Genomic DNA, 20,658 nt, shown 5'->3' with positions numbered 1-20,658 from the left:
ATACTCGGAAACAGTCACACACAGCACACAGACTCAGCTACATAGTCACACACAAAGAATGTATGTACCTAAGGAAACAGTTATACACAGAGTGCATAGGCCCAGAGGGACAGTCACACGGAGAGGGTGCATATCAGCCAGGGATGCAGTCACAAGAGGGACACACCGAGATGCCCAGGGAAACAAAAGCTTTTCCGGTAGGAGGCGAGGGCTTGCTCTGTACCCAGAGGAGGTGACAGGAAGGGAAATGCTCAGTTCTGGGTTGCACGGCTTGCCTTTTCTTGAAAGTAGGCATTTGAATGTGTTTTGTCCCGGGAGCTTCCAGGCAAGCACAAAGGGACCTCTTTCTTAAGCAGGAGGGTCCTTCTGCAGTCCATGCCTCTCCCATCCCTATATGCCATCACCACAGACTACCACAGCTTTCCTGCCTGGGCCCAGCCAGAGGAGCTCTGGTTTTGAGTCCACGTATGAGTCTGGGGATATGTATTGATGATATACATGCGCACGTGTGTAAGTAGCTACAGGAAGTTACAGGTGTTTTGTGATTTGACTGGAAGCAGGGCCGGTTGCTTTTGATATCTGGGCAAGAATGGTCAGACTGGGGCCAAGCAATCCTTGATGGCTGGTGGCTATTGCCTCACACAGCCTGACTTGATTCCTCACCACTCGAGGAAAATAACAATACCAACATTTCCAAATTATTTCCCAAAAATTATCACCTTAACATTTCCAAATTCAACCACAGGCTGAGATGAAACCATGTTTCATTTCATCGGGTTTAAGATTTATATTATTTTAAATTTTATATTAATTTAAATTTGTGTGTGTGTGTGTGTGTGTGTGTGTGTGTGTGTGTGTGTGTGTTTGTGCGAGCACAAATGAGTGCAGGTGCCAGGGGAGGCCGGAGGCAAGTTCAACCCTCCTGGAACTGGGGTTACAGGTGGTTATGAGATGTCAGCATGAACAGCATGTACTCTTAACCATGGAGGCTAGCCCCTAGCATTTTGTTTCCTAAACATCACGGTTTTATTGAGCAGGAGAGACTATGAAGAGCAGAGTAAGCCCAAGGCAGGCGCACAGATGCGTGGACCAGACAAACATTGACACGGCACACAGGCACATAAAGAAGCTGCTCACCCAGACACCAATTCCCCAGGTGGAAGTGGGCTCCTATTATCTAACCCTGAAGCCAAATAGGGGAAAATCCCAGGAAGCTCACACACCCCCTCCTGCGTGATGGATGCCAGATCAGTCATTTGCAGAGCATTCCCCCACCCCCAACAGCTCCTGTTTATTCAAGGCCTCTGGCCTACGCAGAGCAGAGCATGTGGAAGCTGAGGGCAGTGAGGAGTCTGCCCAGAGCAGCTTTATCTCTCTGCCAGAGACAGCCCGATTTCCAAAAGAAAGTTTTCTCTCCTCAGGCCCAGGCTGGATGAGTGAAAGCACCCCTTTCCAGCCTGGTAAATGATGTGTGATTTATGAGCTCATCAGCCCACGGTGCATAAGTCATATGTGCACAAAAGGGCCGGGTAAATATTTAAAGATTAGAGCCAGCTCAGGGGAGACACAAAAGGCCAGGACAAAGAGGGTCTCTCTGAAATCACTCTTCCTGAGCTGGGCCAGCCTGGTCAGTGTTGAGGAACTCACTGAAGTCCTGGCCTTTGTCCCCTGAAGGGCCCTTGGCTGCTGGGCTATTTGAAGTCTCAACACAGCTAAAGAGAGTTAAACAATTGTAGCCTCTCCAACCCCATCTGCAGACAATCGGCTGAGTCATTTCTGGGCTTTTTGCTATGTCCCTGGTAGTTAATTACAGCAATCATTTCTTCACCCCACTTTGAGACACATCTGCAGAGGAGAACAGACTTCTTCTAGTTACCACCAGCACCCACACCAGTTTGTGCCAGGCGCATTCAACATTGGTTTGAAGCTGGTAGTGCAGGGATAGAGTGGCTCCTACCCAGGACCCTAGGCTGCTGGCTCTTGGGATGGGAAGTGGAACTTTTGGGGGAGGCTTCAAGCCCCTGCCCCACTTTGAGGAAAACACAAAGGCACTGGGTCCCCTTTCCCAATTAACTTCCGAAGTGTGAGAAAGGGGAGGGAGCGGAGCCCCCAGGAATTCTAAGAGGAACTTTCTTTTCCTTGCCTGAGCAAAAGGGGCCTGGGTTTCCCTGTTCCTCCTGGGCCTGTGCTCCTTTCCAGGTGCCTCGGGGACCCTGAGCGCTAAAGATGGAAAGGGAGTTGGTGGCCTACATCCCTGTTTGCATAAGCAGGGCTTCTAAGTTGGTCCATGACCTTCCAAGCAGTCCAAGGGAGAATACTTCACACAGCTTGTGCAGAGAGGACAAGGTGAGCAGCTGTCTCTCCTCACCTCTGGGAAAGCTCTCTACTGGGTGAGTCTGCCTGTGGATGCAGGTAAGACAGCCGTTCCTCGGGAGCAGATGGAGCACCGGTCCCCGGCCTGCATCTTTCCCAGTGACCTTGCTGGATGCAAAGGTCTTAACTTAGTGGGAGAAGAGGCTGCCTGGAGGAAGATGGTGTAAGGGAGCTACGGTAGTGGAAGGAAGAGGGTTGTTTCAGAACTCTGGGAGAAGGGAGAGGGGAGAAAGGGAGGGGGTCCCTCTTTCACAGTGATCCTGCACGACCCCAGCCGCAGGAGAGGCACTGGGGGGGGTGTTTTGTAGTAAGGGAGGAAGGAACCTCAGTGAGTCCGCACACGTAGAGACCCCTGTCCAAAGACTGTCCCACGAGCAGTGGGAGACGTGGGGAGACGTGATGTAGCCTGAGCCCGGGCAGGCATGTTAAATAGATCTAGCAGAGCGCAACCACAGAGAATCCGGTCCCTGCCCATGGCGGGCCTCACTTCCTCCAGCCAAAAGCGAACAGGGCAAATTAGCGCATTAGCGCACTTTGTGGTCAATTTTCCACTCCCTAAGAAACACTTAGCCACCCACGTGTGCAGCCCCACCCAGTGCGGCCGGATCCCTGGGCATAAACTTGTGAGGGGGTGATGGTCCAGACAACGGTGAATACTGGGGTGCGGGCAGGATACAGAGAAAGGGACTTTATAGTGACCCTAATTCTGGAGAGGGGGCGGGCCTAGTGCCCGGCGCCCTGCGGTGCGTCGGGAGAGCGGTGCACAGCACCATTGGTTTGCTAATGCACTGGACTGAAAGGCGAGGGCAACAGTTTCTGGGGGAGTATTGTAATTACAAGACAAATTGCCCTGCTGCTGGCTCGGCTGGAGAGCAAGAAGGGTGGAGAGGACCCGCCCAGGTGAGGCGCGCGCCCGGCCTTCCTACAGATGTGCGGCAGCTGGAAGCCTGTGCGCCGCGGGGCGCCGGGCGTTTGGCCTAGAGAAGGCGGACGCGGGCGCCGCTTTGTGCGCCCAGCACAATGCCCTTAACACTCGGCTGCTCCTTTTGTGCGGTGCCTCCCGCCCGCCTGCCCCGCGGCGCCTTTGTACCGCGCCGCCACAGCCCCAGAGCCATAGCCATTCGCAAGGGGGCCTCCCGGGCTGGCTGGCCGGAACACTTTAAAGCTACCCGGCGCGTGGCAGCGCTCGCCACTGGGCTTCAGCCCCATCACTAGCCCAGAGTCCAAATCCACTCAGACCTGGCCATCCCGCCCTCGGGGGGGGGGGGAGGAGGGGGCGGCAGGAGAACTTTCCAAAGTTGTGGAGTTGTGGTCGCCTTTGCCTGGACCTGAAAGGGGGAAGGCGGGGCTCGATTCTCCACGCTGCTAGGCGTTTGAGAGCGCATAGACGAGGCTGGTCAATGCCCAGAGCGAGGGAAAGCGGAGGGGGTCAAAAAGGTGCCCGATTTGGGGGGCATCTTGACCCAGCAATATCCTCTTGAAGCCTCATAGAGGCCTCTTCCTCCTCATGACTTGGTCACAGAGGATGCGGCAGGACTTAGGCAACTTCCTATGGCCTCACCCGCATTGTCAGGAATGCTAGTTCAGTCTCCTGCCCCACAAACTTAGACCAGAAGAGTGTAAGAAAAGGAGTTATCTAGGTTTGAACCCGAGATTTTCTCCGGAGGTCAACCTTCTTGGCATTCACAGTCGAGAGTCAAACTTCCCTGGTCCAGCCTGAGCGATGTGAGGGACTGCAGCACTGCTGAAAGGCCCAGCTTGCCCTATAGCAGATGCTCCCAGAGTCTCCTTTGCTGGACTTTCCGTTTCCCCACAACAGGAACAATAGAAAGGTGACAGAGACCCACACTGTAGTCTGGACTCCCTTCAGAGCATCAGCGTCCCCGCCCCTGATCTCCCACTCATTGAATACAAAGGAAGGTCCACAAGAGCTGAGCCCCAGCTTTTGGCGCTCTCTCTCTCTCTCTCTCTCTCTCTCTCTCTCTCTCCTCTCCTCTCCTCTCCTCTCCTCTCCCCTCTTCTTCCCCTCCTTCCCCCATCCCCCTCTCTCCACCACATCCCCAGACAGGATTTCTCTTGGCTGTCCTGGAATTTGTTCTAAAACCAGCCTGATCTTGAACTCAGAGATTTGCCTGCCTCTGCCTCCTGTTCCGGGACTAAAGATGCGTGACACCACATGTGGCTCAGATGTTTTCTCTTAAGAGATGGGTCCTGGGTTGGGGATTTAGCTCAGTGGTAGAGCGCTTGCCTAGCAAGCGCAAGGCCCTGGGTTCAGTTCTCAGCTCCGGGAAAAAGAGAGAGAGAGAAGAGAGAGAGAGAGAGAGAGAGAGAGAGAGAGAGAGAGAGAGAGAGAGAGAGATCCTTAACCAGAGTGGCAAACCTGGAAGCCCAGGGCCAGGGATGGAGTGGTCTGCCTCCCAGATACAAGTATCATTCAATAGTCTAGTCGCTGGGTCCTTGGAAGGAGGTGGCCTGTCGTGTCCCCGCAGGCGGGCTGCACGCTTTAATGGGACACATGTTACTGTGTGGCCCCCACAGGCCCTGCTTGCAACTGGCTTTGAGCAACCACAGGCAGAAAATTGCTACATTGTCCTGACATTAGGGCGACTAATTCAGCATCCCAGCGTGGCCAGAGCGTGAAGGGAGCAGAAAAGCATCACTGGCCAGCATCCTCGCCTCAGCATCTTTATCAGGCCTCAGGACACCTAGCGCCCCACCATCATCATTTAGGATGGACCCCAGCTCACACAGCTCCCTGCCATAACGGAGGACCACCAGAAGAATGTTGGGTAAGAAGCAGCCAGGACTTGGCAAGCAGGGATAGTAGTGAGGTTCCCACCCTACAGTAGCTGGTCCAACAATGCCAGGAGGAGGTGGGCTTGGGAAGAGAGACTGGAGTAGTAGTGAGTCAAGGGGGTTTGTAGTGGGGAGGTCGTCAGGGAAGCCAGAAAGTCAGAGGCAGCCTGGGCTATTGGAAGGGGCCCCTTTCTGTCCCCTCCCCCTTTGAGTTTTTCTGGTTCCCGGAGGCCCATTGATATGTAAACGAGGTGCCCTATAAAGGCAGTGCAGCCCCTCACTGCCCATGCGAACATCACAGCATGGGCACTGAGCCCACATCGAAGGGCAGCCCCAGTGGCGCACCCAGCAGCTTCCGAAAGGTCTGGGGTCCTGAAGGGTATGGGGGTGAGAACCCCTGGAGGTGGGAAACTCTGGGTTGGAGGGAGCGGAGGCCTGGGAAGCGGAGGCCTTCCCTCTAACAGCGACTGGCTGCCCCCACAGATCTCCAAGCCTCTGATGGAGAAGAAGCGTCGTGCCCGCATCAACCTGTCACTGGAGCAGCTAAGGTCTCTTCTGGAGAGACACTACTCCCACCAGGTAAGGCAGGAGAGGAGGGCAGTCAGTCTATGCCTCCCACAGCTGCCCTGTAAGAGCATCTCTCTATGTCTTGGCAGATACGGAAGCGAAAGCTGGAGAAGGCCGATATCCTGGAGCTGAGCGTTAAGTACGTGAGAAGCCTCCAGAACTCATTGCAAGGTAGTAACAATCCACGGTGTGACGCTGGGAGGGGCGTGTGACAGCTAGCCGTGGGGGCTTGCTGAGGCAGGAGGATGGAGAGCTGGTGATCAATCTGCCTAGCTACAAAGTGATATCCTGGGGTGGGGTGGGGGATGGGTAGAGAGGAGAGCTGAGGTGGACAGCTAAGTAAGGAGGGTCCACCACCTAGCTGGGGCGGATGTGGGGAAGGAAGTCATGGCCTGTCTGGCCGTGGGCGTGCAGGCGGAGTGTGAGCACAGGTCTGCCCGACTGAGGAGACCATTTTATTGCTTGTCTTTATGCTTCGCTCCCTCTTTTCCCTCTACACCTCTTCTCTTCTACTCCCTTCTCTCCTCCCTTCCTTCCTCCAGGACTTTGGCTAGTACCCAGTGGGGTGGACTACCCGTCCGGATTCCGAGGCGGCTTGCCGGGCTCCAGCCAGAGGCTTCGGCCCGGAGAGGACGACAGCGGCCTGCGCTGCCCCCTGCTTCTCCAGCGCAGGGCAGGCAGCACCACGGACAGCGCCAACCCACAGACGGCCTCTGTTCTCAGCCCCTGCCTCCCGGCCATCTGGGCCCCTGGTCCCCCTGCAGGTGGCTCCCAATCCCCGCAGTCCCCGTTCCCTCCCCTTGGAGGTCTCCTTGAGTCCTCCACTGGCATTCTGGCACCGCCACCTGCATCAAACTGCCAGGCCGAGAATCCGAGACCCGGGTTTCGCGTGTGGCGGCCCTGGTGAGGCCTAGGCAAGAATTTAGATTCAAGCCCTAACCTCTGCCCTTATCACCTCGCCGTCTAGTTTGGGGGAAACTATTTGGGGACACCCATGGTGACTGCAGGGACTCTATCAATCGGTGGCCTGGTGGGGCTGCAGGGAAATACACGGAGCCATTTGCTGAAGGGGTCTGCACGTCTAGGTGAATTCACCCATTCCAGCCCCACCCTCTCCAGCCAAACCAACTTTTCACCTCCCGTTCTTAGTGAAGATGGGAGGGAACGGGTGAGCTGTACCCCTTTCCCAGGGACCCGGGGCTGGCAGTCCGCCCCCGCCCCCCTTTCACCGCTGCGTCACGGTGGGAAGGTCGCGGTTGCTAGCGGAGCAGAGCGGACCCCTCGCAGCGAGGAGAATCGCTGCCCCGCCCTGGCCCATTCAACGGGCCTCGGGCGTTCAGTTCCCACCGGCACAAAGCACGCTGGGCCCCGCCCCTTCAGCGAGGGGCTCCCATCCTACCACCACCCAAGACCCTCTCACTACCATCGCAACCCATCACCCCCTCTGCACTGATTCACACTGCTGGCGCGCTCTCCAGGCCCTCCCTGCGCAAATACCTATGGCTGCGGCGTGCAGGTGCCGAGCACTGGCTCTGCCTCTAAGGTACATTGCGTGCCCGACGCCGCGCCTGGCCACAATCTAGAGTCCCCGGTCCCACCCATCCCTGCGTAGAACGGCTGAGACCAGAGTATTCCGTGTTCTGCAAAGACCACTGTAGTGCCTTCTGAGCCTTAGACTGGAACTAAAAGGCTATTAGTTACCATGCACTGGGACTGTGTTGGGGAGAGGGTTCGTGTTGTGGATCAGTCTTGGCTGCAGTTCGAAATCCCAGCGCCTTCTACTTCCAACGTACAATTCTGAATAAAGACTGGGCGTGAATACAGATCTGAGATCTGAGTGCACCACAAATATCAACTGTCTACGGGGTAATTTCAAGTTTGGGGCGACTCTTGCCCTGAAGGTAAAGTCGCGGGTCTTCTCAGGATTCTCTGCAACTTCGCTGTCCCACCCTAACCCACCACACCCTACCCGCAGGCTTTCTGGAGCAAGGACCAGTGCAGAAACTCCAGTTGTGACCTCTGGTCAGCTACCCGGGTGGGAGAAACGCCAGACTTTTTCTCTGCTACCGCCAGGTGGGGGCCTCTCGGCGAGGACCAGACCGAGCAGTCGGTGAATTTCAGGGGCATCAGAGTGTGGTCACGAGGCCAGTGATCTTACAGGGCACACCCAATCCTACTCCGGAATCAAGTTCACAGTGGCGGTCAAATCCTAACCCTGGTCACAGGTGCCACCTGTGACAGAGGACCATGGGCTTTGGGGCCTACCCACTGCCTCTTACTGTTATGAACTCAGGTTTGTGTCGCTCGCTCGCCAGGTGAGACTGCAGCACCTGCCTGGAGACGTGGCAAGTTAAGGGAACATACTGGCTTTGGCTTCACGCTCTAGATGTAGAGAGATTTGGGGAGCAGCTGGCTGGCCCCGGGAAAACGGGTCTCCATGAAACCAGCCTCAGAAGGCTGTGTGCAAACCATGAGGACATTTTTATTGGGTCCTGTACAGAAAAGAATTGCTGTTTTTCAAAAAAAAAAAAAACTGCAAAGGAATCCCTGACTCTGGGCTGGGTGGTGGTATTGATAGCTCTTACCAGTGACCCCAGGGCCAAGGTCCTCACAGCTGTCAGCAAACAGGGAACTAGGCGTGGGAAAGAACCCTAGGTGCCTAGGGCCCTCTGTTTAGGGTTTGCCCTTAAAGTTTTGTAAAAATTCAGAGTGACTTAGGGGGACCATGTCCCCATTACAAGTATTGCCATTGAATACAAAATACAGAATGAAACCCGAGAGTGGTAAATTGGTCATTTGAGACCTGTGAGGGAGACAGTGGCTAGCTGGTGGCCTCTGCCCCCGTATGACATGTCAGTCCCTGAAGGCACAGCAGCAAATGGTCAGGGGCGGCTTCTCCTGAGTCCAAATATGGACCACAGTCTCTGCTTCTCTGCTCAAAGCCAGGGACTAGAGACTTCTGAGGCCTAAGATAGGGCAGTCCCCAATCCCCATCCCCACCCGTGGTTGGAAGTCTGTCTGCAGAGGGAGGGCAGATTGACCTGGCCTTAGGTCAAGAGCAAGACACAGGCGGGCTCTGTGCTGGCCTTGGGACTAACCAGGTCCTACCACAAGTGTCTGCTGCAAGGGGACAGCTCCCAGCTCCAGCCCTGGGTCTCTCCTGGGAATACCCATGTCCCTGGCACAGCCCAGACTCAGAAAAGGGTGTACCCAGGAGAGAGCAAAGCCCTTCTTGCAGTGAAGGTGGGGTACAGGACACCCTTGCCGGTTGGGGGGGGAGGGGCGGGGCGGGGAGCTTTGCCTGTGTAGGTAGGAGGCAGAACTGGAGACCCGCACCAGGACACGGAAGTCCGCTTCCACTTGCTTTGGTTCTTTTCGCCAGACACCCGCAGCCTTCGCAACAGGGTCACAGAGGCGGCCGACATAGTGGGGGATAGGCAATACGGTGGAATCTTGACATGGGGACACTAACAGGAGTGGAGGTGGCTGTCACACCCATGGTGCTGTGCTTTAGCTAACGTGGTGGGGCGAGTCTCCAAGAGGGCAAAGGTCATTGAGACTGAGAGTCCTCAGATCTGGGGCCCACATGCTGAAGGCTGACCCTAACAAAGAAAGGGCCCTAGAGCTACCTCTCACAACCGGTCTATTCAAATACGAGGGCACACGGATCGGGAGTGTTCTTCAAACAGCCCTGAGAGATGTATCATGGTCATCCACTCTTCGGAGATAGGGAAGCTGAGGCAGGCCACAAGGAAAACCTGCTCAATAGAACTTGTTTGGGCCCTGAAGACCCGTGTTTGCGGACTCTCTACACGCCACACCCTAGAGGTGAGGCAGCGGTAGTGCGGGAAGTTGGATGCAGTCGTGACTTCCGGTTTAAGCGTCTCTGAGAATGTCCTTTCCAATGATGGTCGGATCTCAGGGTTCCCCACACCCCGGTCTAGCCTCAGAGGTGTACAAAACGTACAGATGCCACTCGCTACACAGGCACAGCCTGCCTCTTCCTGGGAGATGCCGTGCCCAGCAGCAGGTTCATGTCCTGGGCAGCCCTCCAAGGTGACCGATCGTCCCTCCAGGCGACATCAGAAGGAAGGAACTGTAAGAGGCGTTCACTACCCATTCACTGCCTAGCACAGGTGGCGCTTATTGGGGCCTAACACATGTGGCAGCATCTTTAGTTCTGTGCCTCTTCCGTCTGCATGGCGTCTGGGGTGAGGGTGGGGTGGCTAGGACGCAGAGCCCAGCGAATCCGAGTGCAGCGTGACATAGCCCGAGGACTCGGAGGGCGAGCTCAGAAAGCTGCTAGTGCTGCCGCAGCCCGCCGCGAGCAAGCCGCCGGGCTCGCCCCAGGACGCGCTCAGGCTGCTCTGCAGGGGCCCCGCGTGCGCGCGCGCCGCCCGGCGTCCCTGGCTGCGCTGCGCACGGCCACCAGGGGGCGTCGGGATCTCAGCAGTCTCCGTGCCGTCCGGGGCAGCGGGGAACGGCCGCGCCGGAGCGGGCACGCGACGCAGAGGCTGCGGCTCGCGGTCGAAGGCGGTCAGCGCGAAGGCGTCAGGCAGCAGCGAGACCGAGGCAGAGCGAGCGCCAGGCCCGGGGCGGCGACACGGGCTGCCCGGAGGCGAGTCCTGGGCGCGACGCGGGCCACCATCTAGGGACGAGGGCTGCAGGGACAACAGGCTCTCCGCAGAACGACGGCGCGGGCGGAACGGGGGCGCATCTTCGGTGAAGGCCAGCAGGCTCCCGCGCCGCCGGTCGGAGCCCGCAGGCAGCATTAAGTGTGCCAGGGCTGCCAAGTCCTCGCCCGAGCTCCAGCGTGGCAGGAAGGTGGGCAGCGGGATGGCCGCCCACACGTCGGCATCATCGTGGGAGAACCGCCGGGTGGGCGGGACCTGCGAGCACCCGGCCGGGCTGAAACAGGGCTGCCCTCCTGGAAACCCGCACCGATGCCTCCCCGCGCCCTGCAGAGCAGTGTGTGGGTCAGGGACAAGGACCCCCTGGTTTGGAGAAGTGAGATTTGGGGCAGGTGACAACCTCTCTCACCCTGGGTGTTGGCTGAAGCTATGGTCGGTTGGAGAGAAGGCTCATGGGAAGGTACACAGCACAAGACACCAATAAACCCCTCTTCCAGAGCACGGAAAACATGGCCCACCCGCATAGGTTGTGTGAGAGAGGAGAGAGGGAAAGGAGTGGGGGGAGGAGAAAAGGGGGAGAGGGCTAGGAAGAGAGAGAGAGAGAGAGAGAGAGAGAGAGAGAGAGAGAGAGAGAGAGAGAGAGAGGGAGAGAGGCAGGGGAGGCACCACAGACATGCGAGGTTCCTCTACTCTGCCTCAACCTACCTGCAGATACTGCATCCGATCCTCCTGCAGTGGCCGCAGAGGGTAGAGCTGGGGTAAGCCTCCCTCCAGGGCAGAGAGTTCATACTTGGCCATCCTGTCCAGAGCCACGAAGTCACCTCCATAGTCAAGGGAGCGCTCCAATACCAGGTCGGGGGAGATGCTACCCTCTAGACTGGTCTCTGCGGGATTGAACAGAAGCGCAGCACTGCGGAGGGCATCTAGGAAGGCTTTAGGGTATCCTCACAAGGAAGGGACTAATTTTCGGAAAAGGTCAGGCAAGGGTTCCAAGTTCAAATCCCAGCCATGACACACTTTTGATTGACAAATTTAATTGACATATTAAGCTAATTTTCTCATCTGAGATCTAGGGTGGGAACTTCATGGTACTAAATACCCACCCAGGCTGACAGCTCCTGGCACACAAGTCAGCCTATGATACCCACTTGTGTTGCCACAGGGATATCTAGCGGCAGAGAACAGGGTCACCTAAGTGCCATGTGGTGAAGGTATACCAAATCGCTATTATCCAGCCGACACCACCACTAGCGACCTCACTCAGTCCTCCCTAGGGGCCACCCCGAGGCCATCCTTACCGTTGTCTGAGTCCTCATCATTGGCCATCAGGGCCACACACTTCTCCCAGACTGCCTTGAGGTCTGCCCGGTAGCGATCACAAGTCCACAGGAACAGAGGCAGCAGCAGGGCCTGGGTCACGGAGCACCACAGGACACAGAGCACCATCCAAGGTGCTGAGGCATCAGCCCGCAGGCTACTGAAGCTCACCACCTGTGGGCACAGGGCTAGGCCTGACCCACACGACCCCCGCAACCTCCCTCCTACCCACGGTTGCCTCATCTGTGTGGCAGAGCCCATAACCCGACGCCCAGAGGAAAAGAAGGTCTAGAAGGTGGCGGCCGAAAGCTCCAAGCCACCAAGAAAGGGCCGGCTGAGAGATTGAAGGCAGAGGCCTGTGTCTACCCAGCATACAGCTCAGCTGTGTGAATCACTCCTCAGTGCTTCAGCCTCATGGGTGCCCATGGGGCGATGTGACACAGGTTACTGTCACCTGCTTCTAAAGGAACACGATGCGAGAAACAGGTCTCAAGCTTGCACTTTTCTGTCTACTCCCATGTCTTCCTGGGCCACAGCTCTGACCCTACCCAGAAGCTCAGACCCTAGAGGAGACCCAGTGGCCTTCGGGGCCCTTACCAGGGTCTCCACATCTGCTTGCAAAGTGTTTAATGATGCCAACAGTAAAAACGGGCGGGGCATGTCTATCCTGCAATCTGTGTGATCCTTGGAAAGCACCTGAGTTTCTCTGGGGCTCTGTTTCCTCATCTGTGAAATGGGCTAACAAAACCCCACACTGGGGAAAGTAAGAATTTCTTTTCTAAAAGGTTTGGTATAATAGTTTCAATTTCTAAGCATTTGTGTTTTGCCTGCATGTATGTGTGTATGTGTGTATGCGTGTGCAGCACATGCATGCCTACAGGTGGTCGTTGAGCCACCATGTGGACACCAGGGACCAAACCCAGGTCCTCTACAAGAACAGCCAGTATTTTAACTACTGAGCCATCTCTCGAGCCCTGAGGTGAGAATTCTCAGTACTGTTTATGACGAGCAGTGGGCTCCATCAATGGCACCCACTTCCCAGCTTGGAGAAAATGTTGGGGTGGCCCCCTCTCTCTCTAAGGCCTCCCTCACCCTGGCTTTACAGTGTTTGGTGGTTCTCAGGGGAGTTTCTTAGCTGTTTTTATTGGCACAAGGACTGTGGGTATCCGTCCCTATGTCAGAGTGGGAGAGTGTGGAGCCTGCTGGAAGGAGTGTGACTCTGAGGCTGCCACTGAGCCAGCACCTCTCTAGGACTGTGTTCTGCAGACCCCAGGGATGTAACCTCCTGACTGTGAGTAGGCTGGCTCTGGCCTGGGCTCTCCTCTCTCCAGACCTCCTGTGGCAGGAGCTGTTTACTGAGTGTAGACTTCAGCTTAGTCCCACTGGACTGTGGCTAGCAAGGCCTTCTTCCAGTGAGCCTTTAATGTGACCTTCTCCGGTCCTTAGGGTGAAGCGCAGTATCACAGAAGGTTAGGGACCTGCTGTATGCCAATTTAGTGTTCCCTGCCTACCTGCTGCATCCTGGGACCTGGGCAACAGAAGGCAATGGTACTGTTTATCATGGAAGGGACCTTAGGTGAGGGAAGGTTCCCCACAGTGTGACCAAAAGGTCCTAGCTAACGAGGGTTCAAATCTCACCCATCTTCCTTGACTTTGGGCGAGTCATATACCTCTCTGGACTCTGTTTGCCAAATCCATAAAATGGGAGTGCTATACTGACAGCTCTGAAGTCAGAATAGCAATTTCAGCTACCTGATGCCCATTCCCTGGGCTGTCCTAGAAGCCACATCCCTGACAGGCTCCCTACCCATGAACCTTCACCCACCAGCACAGGGAAGCCCATGAGGCAGTCATAGATGACCACAATGGTGGCCACCAGGCCCGTGATCTGCAGTGAAGTTCTGGCAGGCTCCGAGCCGTCAATGGAGGAGCGGCGCTTGCCCTGTGCGTCTTCCACCACGATGGTGGGCACAGTGAAGGCGCGGCGGTCAGCCCGGTGTCCCACCTGCGTGGCCAGCGTCTGGAAGAGGGCAATGGCCGTGCAGACCACGCCCATGGCCACGCTGCCTCCCACCAGCAGCAAGAAACAGACGCCGAAGCCCAGGCCGATCTCAGCCACGATGAAGCGACAGCCGTGGGTGTAGAAACGCTCGCTGGTGTCGTGCCAGCCGACGGCAGGAAGGGCCGACAGGATGAAGGACACCATCCAGATGCCCATAACTGTGTGCACCGCCTGCTTCTTGGCGTTGCTCAGCCTGGCATGGAGCAGGGCAGGATAGAGAATTCTGACGTTACTCCCAGGCCTCTAGGGGGCCACACAGGGCCCTGACACCAAAGTCTCCAGTGAGCCAGCATGGCAGCCCCCCCCCCCCCCCCCCCGTATCTCACTCAAGAAGCACTGTGGCAGCTGTCCCTCTCATGGGCACTTCTGTGCTGCATGACACTAATGCTCAGTCATAAGCACCTCTGCATGCATGCCCCCCAGTGGCCCCAGACCATGCCAGCCCTCAACCCTGTCATGCAGGAGCCCTCGTATACCCAGGTACACCAGGCACATCTTTGCAACAAGCACTCCCTAAGAACACCAGGCTGTCCTGTGCTCACCGGTAGTTGACCGGCCACCGGACCATCCACATGCGGTGGTAGGAGATGGAGGTGACGGAGAAGCAGGTGGCCAGCGTGAGGGTGTAGAACGTCGACACGAAGACCTTACAGAGGCCCTCGTTCCACTCGTAGTCAGGGCGCTGCCTCCGCAGCTGCACAACTGCGTACGTGGCGATGGGCACCGCCACGTTGAGCATGTGGGTGGCTGCCAGCGTGCAAAGCAAGAACTCCAGTGGCTTCCACTTCTTCTGCTTGGCACCCACACTGAGGATGCCCCAGGCATTGGCTAGCAGCGACAGGCCTCCGCATGCCAGCCAGCCTACCGCACTGCCGGGCAGCCTCCGCTCATCACTCATGATGCAGACTGGAGCTGGCGAGCGGCCGTGACATCCTCCTCAGAGCCAGGCCTCTTTGTAATGCGGCAGCCCTCACACGTGGGGGCCCGGTGATGCCAGGGACCACAAGCAGCTGCAGAGGGGGCAATGAGCACTCGGTGAGGATCTCTGGCAACAGCATCGGAGCACTGGCCCGGAGATGGGAAGAGTCCCACATGACATCACCTGTGCAGCCCTGGCTTATAACAGGAAGTGGTCTCTAGAATCCTATTTCTCTTCACTGGTTGGAGGCCTAAGGGGTGGTATACAGGGGTGCCAACTAAGTGCACCTCATTTGTACTCACCCCTGAGCAAGGCTTGAGACTTACATGATTCCTGTCTTTAATTCTCCTTAAGGTTTATTTTGTGTGTGTGTGTGTGTGTGTATGTGTGTGTGTCTGTGTGTATATGTATGTGAGTGTGTGAATGTGTGTGTCTGTGTGTGAGTGTGTCTGTGTGTGTGTCTCTGTGTGTATGTGAGTGTGTCTGTGTGTGAATGTGTGTATATGTATGTGTGTGTCTGTGTGAGTGTATGTGTGGGTGTGTGGGTGACTGTGTATATGTATGTGAGTGTGTGTGTGTTTGTGTATATGACTGTGTCTGTGTGTGTGTATGTATGTGAGTGTGTGTCTGTGTGAGTGTATGTGTGTGTGTATGTGTATGTGAGTGTGTATGTGTATGTATGTGAGTGTGTGTGTATATGACTGTGTCTGTGTGTGTATATGTATGTGAGTGTGTGTGTGTGTGAGTGTAGGTGTGTGTGTGAGTGTGTATGTGTATGTATGTGAGTGTGTGTGTAGTGTATGTGAGTGTGTCTCTGTGTGCATCTGAATGTTAAGGATGTGTCCTACATGGACGCAGATGTCTTCAGAGCCCAGAAGAGGGTGTCAGATCCCCTGGAACTGGACTTACAAGCAGTTGTGAGCCACTTGATGCTGGGAACTGAACCCAGGTCTTCTGGAAGAGCAGCAAGTGTTCTTAACCACTGAGCCAACTTTCCAGCCCAGAATCTGGGCTTCCTTATAAGTTCTAGTCTCAGGCCAGGCTGGGCCCAAGCTGACTGTCTCTGGTTTTATTTATTTTTATATCATATTCATGGATGTTTTGCCTGTACACCACCTCTGTTCCTAGAGCAGGAGAGGATTTTGGGTATCCTGGAACTGGACTTATAGAAGGCTGTGCGTCAGCATGTGGGTGCTGGGAATCGAACTTGGGTCCTCTGAAGGAGCAGGAAGTGTTCCACATCACTGACCCATCTCTCCATCCCCAGTCTGGATTTTTAAGGGACGGGGTCTCACTCTGGAACCCTGGCTATCATGGAACTTGCTACAGAAACCCAGGCAGAATTTGAACTTGCAGTGACTCTCCCGCATTCTCAGTTTTGGGTTTACAAACAGGAACCATCTTGCATGCCTTGGTCACTTGAGACAGCCCAAGGCTGGTCTTGAACCCCTGATCCTCTTTAGTCTCTGGAGTGCTGGGAATATAGGTGTCTCAGATGGATAGGCTCGCCTCATATATGTCCTAGCTTCACCTAACAGCTCTCTCACTATCCTGTGTTCCAAAACACACCCCCAGACATCCCGGGCCCTCAGACTTTCATTTATCCCAGCTGCCCCCCAATATCACCCTTTGCCTTCTCTGATCCCCCAAGTGACCTATGAGGCAGAGGGGAGCTGGTCACCACTCAACACCCACCCCACACCCAGCCGGGAGTGGGTGGACAGTCTCTCACAGAGACTTGAGGAACTGCCGTGCACTGGCAAGGCCCCCACTTGCAGAAGAGTTATGCTGCTTCTGTGGGAAGCTAAGTGGACAGCCACCACATCTTTATAGCTGAGGGCCCAGGTGTCACATAGTGGGTGCTTTGCGGGGACAGCAGCATGTGGGAGGTAGGTCCCACACACAGTAGGTGCTGTGAGGTAGCAGCCAGCACTTGGGTCTGCCTGGCTATCACCCAGAGGGTCCTATGGACTAGTGTTGGCCTGGAGACACCCCAAAGCCCAGGCCTTGACTACAGAGGAACGGCCAAGTGGCTTCAGATGGGATGAGGGGCAGAGGATGCTGACCAGGTTAACTGTTAGGGGAGGCACCACACCCTACCAACAGGCTGAGGGGCAACTCCCTCCTACCCCTCCCTCTTCCAGTTTGTCAGCTCTCCCAGGCATGAGGATGAGGATGGGCTAGCCCCGTGCTAAGTGAAGGATACCTGTAGTCCTATTAGCTGCTCCTCTCAGGACCTACCACACATCAGGACCAGCCCTCACCCCCATAGTGCCTCCTGCTGGTGCGGATGGGGAACTGCAGCAGCCTTAGCCAACATTCCCAGCTCTCACACTGGGAAAGCCAAGCTATGCTGGCCAACTGAGACATTCTAGATATTCTCTGAGTCTTGTCTACAATTCCTTTTCTTTCTCTTTTTTTTTAAAAAAAAGTCTAAACTTTTTCTATTTTTATTTTTACTTTGTGTGAGTACACTGTAGCTGTCTTCAGACACACCAGAAGAGGGCATCATATTCCACTACAGATGGTTGGGAGCCACCGTGTGGTTGCTGGGATTCGAACTCAGGAACGCTGGAAGAGCAGTCAGTGCTCTTAACCTCTGAGCCATTTTTCCAGCCCCCTCCTTTTCTTAAAATATTATAAAAAATATTTTGAGACAAAGTATGTATCTTGGCTGTACTGGAGCTCACTATGTAGACCAGGCTAGCCTTAACTTACAGAGATCTATGTGCCTCTGCCTCCTCAATGCTGGATTAAAAGGACATGCCTCTCCAAGTAGCCCCTTTAGTCTACTGTGGCTCTTTTTTTGTGTGCCTGTCTCAGGCCTGCCCAGACCCTGACCCAGGGGTAGGGTCGTCTGTGCACACAGTATCTTAACATCCTCAGGTGGAAGTCTGCTGTAGGCAGGCAAGGCAATTCCTGCCCAAACATTAAGTTGCTGCTCACCGAAACTAATCTGGGTGGCAGTGTGGCCCTATTGTAGGGTACCCATCACCAACAGCTTCTGTGTATAGCCAGCCTTCTCAGCAGCAGACCAGTGGTTACAAGGTGAGGGAGAAAGAATACTGTGGACTTGACTCAGGAAGCTGGAGTCCAGCCCCAGCTCCCTGTTTGTTACTTGACACCCCGTGCACCTCGGTTTTCCAATCCAGATATCAGGCATGGCAGAGCCTTGATGAGCTGTGCCAGGCCAAGTGCCTAGAGCGGAGCCAGACGCCACCGCGAGCAGACACCGCTTCCCCAGGTTAAAGGATTGCGTGGCATTTAGGGACCCTCACCCAGGTTTCAGTTCGGTGGTGTATGGGACTGAGGTGTGCTGGTGTGTAACGGAGGCAGGCACGCTTCTCCCAAAGTCTTGTAATGGGTGCCCGCCGCTGCCATTTCCACCAGAGGCAGGCATCTCGGGGTAGGCAGTGAGAGCTGAAACCGCCTGCCAACATCTTTATGCACCCCGAGCCAAGATTCAAACTTCACTCATCAAACACCAAAGTCTTCTTAGTCTCTTGAGCCCTTCTAAAACGTTCCCAACAAGGTACGTTACTCTTCCTAGAAGCAAGGTCTGTCTGAGCTGCTTGTCCCTGCAGGGTAGATCCTAACTTTGGCAACAAGGTCGCTTCCCAGCTGAGGGCAGTTAAGTGGGAAGTGCTGGCCAGGGCAGGCCATACTGGAGCCCAGCAATCCTGACGGTTATATTCTGGGAGTGGAGGTAAAATAAATTCTGGAGTGTAGGGGCGTGCAGACATCGGATCTCCTAAGTGGAGAGGTTGTGGGGACAGATCCTTAAGCAGCAGTCACCAGACCCCAGTGGGTCCCACCGACTGCTCTAGTCAGCAAGCTCCTTCTGATTCGAATTCCAAGCACCTCCAACATTTCCAGGAGGATGATACCACATCTGGAATCCCACAACTCCCTCCCTAAGGAAGGTCACAAAGCAGGTAAGGCAATCTAGAGACCCACCCAAGGCCTTAAAGCCTCCTCCTTCCGCGGGGTCTGCGGGTAGGGCCGAGTCCTGACGTCACGGCCCTGGGCCAATGAGGCCGCGCAGCCCCAGGGCTGTATTGCGCAACAAAGAGAACCCAGAACTTGAAAGGATTCCCCGGGCTCGGGCTGCGCCCACCGGTCTCCCAAGAGCCTACGTGATTTCGTCTCTTAGCTGGCCTCTGGTGTGCCAAAGGGTCTTCAAAAACCTAGCTGGATGGCGGCACAGGGTGCAGTGCGCACCCCTCGACACCCCACTTATAGGTCTCAGTCTCCCGGGGCCCCGTTTGTTCCTTTACCCACCCCTAAAAGGTGCACCCCTGACGCCTTGGCCTTTGTGGGTCTTCCAGTTCCAGCCCCGAGGGCGCGTTCCAAACAACGGCCTGGGGAGCCAGATGAAGGGTGGAACTGTGCCTCAACCCACACCCTCAGTTTGCACTGGGCTTGGGTGGGGGCACAAATTAACCACTTCTGCCCCCTGAGAGCCGCCCAGGACTACGCTGTCAGGCCCTGGAGCAGAGAGCCTAGGGAGAAGCTCGCACGGAGAAGTTACCCCGAAGGTCCCCAAGTTTGTAATGGCGGGGCGTTCTGGCCCTAAACGCTGCCCACGGCCACTCCGACAGACCCCGCGTCCCACCAGGTGCTCTCAGCACCCCCTTGTCCAGTCCTCCCGCCCGGATTTCCCCTTCGGTGCCCCTGGGCCGGGGCGGCGGCGCTCACCCAGCATTGAGGCGCCCGTGGCTCCGGCTCGCTGCTCCCGCCTCCGGCTCCGGTTGCGGTTCCCGCGCCCCGGCACTGAGCGCCTGCCGCCAGGGGCCGCGGGGGTAGCTGGCGGCGGAGCGGCCCTCGGGCCGGGGCATTCTGGCGGTGGAAGCTGCCGATGGCCAGAGCGCTGCGCTGCGCTCGGCCCCGCCGCCCTCCCTCCCTGGGCGCCGCCTCCGCCGCGGCCGCGCTCCGCTCCCGCGGCTCAGCTGGCTGAGCTCGGGCGGCCGGGGGCGGGGGGCGGACCAGGGCGCATGCCTCTGCCGGGGCCTCCGCGCCGCCCCCTGGCCGCGCCCCGCCTTCCCGGCCGCATCTCACTGGCCCCCCACTCCCGGCAGCCACGTATCCCTAGCAGCCGCAGTGATGCCCCTTGGAGCGCGGGACAGGACCCGCCCACGCCGGGGCCCCTCGGGTCTGGGTCACTCAGGCCGCCGCCTCTAAAGCGCCTGGGGTTGAGGGGCGGGGTTCGCAGGCCAGAGAAAAGGGGAGCTTGGACGCAGATGGAGGACACAGAACAGGGAATATGGGGAGTCAGGGAGGAAGCCACGTCAGAGGTTAGCATCCTTGAGGACGAGGGACAGGATGCATGCGCCTGAGATCTAGCGGTTTCTAGGAATCAGATTGCTGGGTCAGGAACCCAGAGTAGCAGGAGGCAGGGCTGGGTCAGCCAAAGGTTCTAACTGTGGAACCTGTGCCTTGGGCGCTGCCAGGAACACCGCAAGGACCTCAGGGCTGCAGGGTGACTGGCCCTTTCCCTCCGACTCCAGCCTTGTCCCCTCTGAGCGAATTGGTAGAAGCCAGGATTTGAAGCCTGATCCTGGCTCTCCTTCTCCCCTCCTGGAGCCCACCTTCAGTTAACATTTCTAGTGGGACACAGGCTTGTCACCATCAAAGGCCCCTCCCTGCTCCTATGTCCTGTTCTCCGTGGGAGCCCTTAAGACCTCTCCAGTCAGAAAGGGTGAAGCTGACCGCTCACCAGACAAAATGGCACTGTCTTCTAGGCCACCCAGGGTTGTGTGGGACGACAGGACTGTCCTTTAGCCTCCCTGGGCTGGCAAGCTCTGTGCCTATAGGAAGATGTGTTCCTAGGATCAGACCTACGTTGTAATCCAATAGCTGCCTGGTATTCTGTCAGCTATACTCAATAGCTTACCTTCTGTACCCCAGGGTCAGTAGTGGATGTTTATTGGCCATGGAGAAAGGGTTTACATAGATATAGAGGGCCCCAATGGCTCCAGGTGTGCACTCCCACA

General features: G+C 56.4%; 2 protein-coding genes across 7 annotated transcripts; one reads left to right on the top strand and one right to left on the bottom strand.

The window, feature by feature from the left end:
- The first annotated feature begins 1,625 nt into the window (after nucleotides 1-1,625).
- Nucleotides 1,626-7,559, top strand: Hes3 (hes family bHLH transcription factor 3). 4 transcript variants are annotated; one of them, XM_008764381.4, is made up of 5 exons: nucleotides 1,626-2,412; nucleotides 4,912-5,162; nucleotides 5,653-5,748; nucleotides 5,826-5,907; nucleotides 6,279-7,559. In XM_008764381.4, the coding sequence occupies exons 3-5, from the start codon at nucleotides 5,668-5,670 to the stop codon at nucleotides 6,641-6,643; spliced, it is 528 nt and encodes a 175-aa protein (XP_008762603.1). In that variant the 5' UTR covers nucleotides 1,626-2,412; nucleotides 4,912-5,162; nucleotides 5,653-5,667; the 3' UTR covers nucleotides 6,644-7,559. The 4 variants fall into 4 exon arrangements, with proteins under 4 accessions (XP_008762603.1, XP_017449103.1, XP_017449101.1 ...); XM_017593614.3 differs by lacking the exon at nucleotides 1,626-2,412 and adding an exon at nucleotides 2,426-3,273 and having other exon boundaries at nucleotides 4,976-5,162; XM_017593612.3 differs by lacking the exon at nucleotides 1,626-2,412 and adding an exon at nucleotides 2,426-3,273.
- Nucleotides 7,560-8,198: 639 nt separating this feature from the next.
- Nucleotides 8,199-19,762, bottom strand: Gpr153 (G protein-coupled receptor 153). Of its 3 annotated transcripts, none has more exons than XM_006239485.5 (6): nucleotides 19,364-19,762; nucleotides 14,289-14,756; nucleotides 13,510-13,939; nucleotides 11,666-11,858; nucleotides 11,073-11,251; nucleotides 8,199-10,694 (listed from the first exon to the last, which is right to left on the bottom strand). In XM_006239485.5, the coding sequence occupies exons 2-6, from the start codon at nucleotides 14,642-14,644 to the stop codon at nucleotides 9,963-9,965; spliced, it is 1,890 nt and encodes a 629-aa protein (XP_006239547.1). In that variant the 5' UTR covers nucleotides 14,645-14,756; nucleotides 19,364-19,762; the 3' UTR covers nucleotides 8,199-9,962. The 3 variants fall into 3 exon arrangements, with proteins under 3 accessions (XP_006239547.1, XP_006239548.1, NP_001030027.1); XM_006239486.5 differs by having other exon boundaries at nucleotides 8,199-10,625; NM_001034855.1 differs by having other exon boundaries at nucleotides 9,363-10,694; nucleotides 13,690-13,939; nucleotides 19,364-19,585.
- Between the last annotated feature and the right edge of the window lie 896 nt (nucleotides 19,763-20,658).

The sequence above is a fragment of the Rattus norvegicus genome, chromosome 5 (genome assembly GCF_036323735.1).
Source record: "Rattus norvegicus strain BN/NHsdMcwi chromosome 5, GRCr8, whole genome shotgun sequence".
Taxonomy (NCBI): Eukaryota; Metazoa; Chordata; class Mammalia; order Rodentia; family Muridae; genus Rattus; species Rattus norvegicus.
This window is presented reverse-complemented; position numbering and strand designations above follow the sequence as displayed.

Bases quoted from the DNA above. Each gene is read 5' to 3' on its own strand.
- Hes3 (XM_008764381.4), top strand. From the start codon at position 5,668: ATGGAGAAGAAGCGTCGTGCCCGCATCAACCTGTCACTGGAGCAGCTA. The intron at 5,749-5,825 runs GTAAGGCAGGAG...ATGTCTTGGCAG, and splicing joins AGAGACACTACTCCCACCAG to ATACGGAAGCGAAAGCTGGA. The intron at 5,908-6,278 runs GTAGTAACAATC...TCCTTCCTCCAG, and splicing joins CCTCCAGAACTCATTGCAAG to GACTTTGGCTAGTACCCAGT.
- Gpr153 (XM_006239485.5), bottom strand. From the start codon at position 14,644: ATGAGTGATGAGCGGAGGCTGCCCGGCAGTGCGGTAGGCTGGCTGGCA. The intron at 11,252-11,665 runs GTAAGGATGGCC...TCAATCCCGCAG, and splicing joins TGATGAGGACTCAGACAACG to AGACCAGTCTAGAGGGTAGC. The intron at 10,695-11,072 runs GTAGGTTGAGGC...ACTGCTCTGCAG, and splicing joins ATCGGATGCAGTATCTGCAG to GGCGCGGGGAGGCATCGGTG.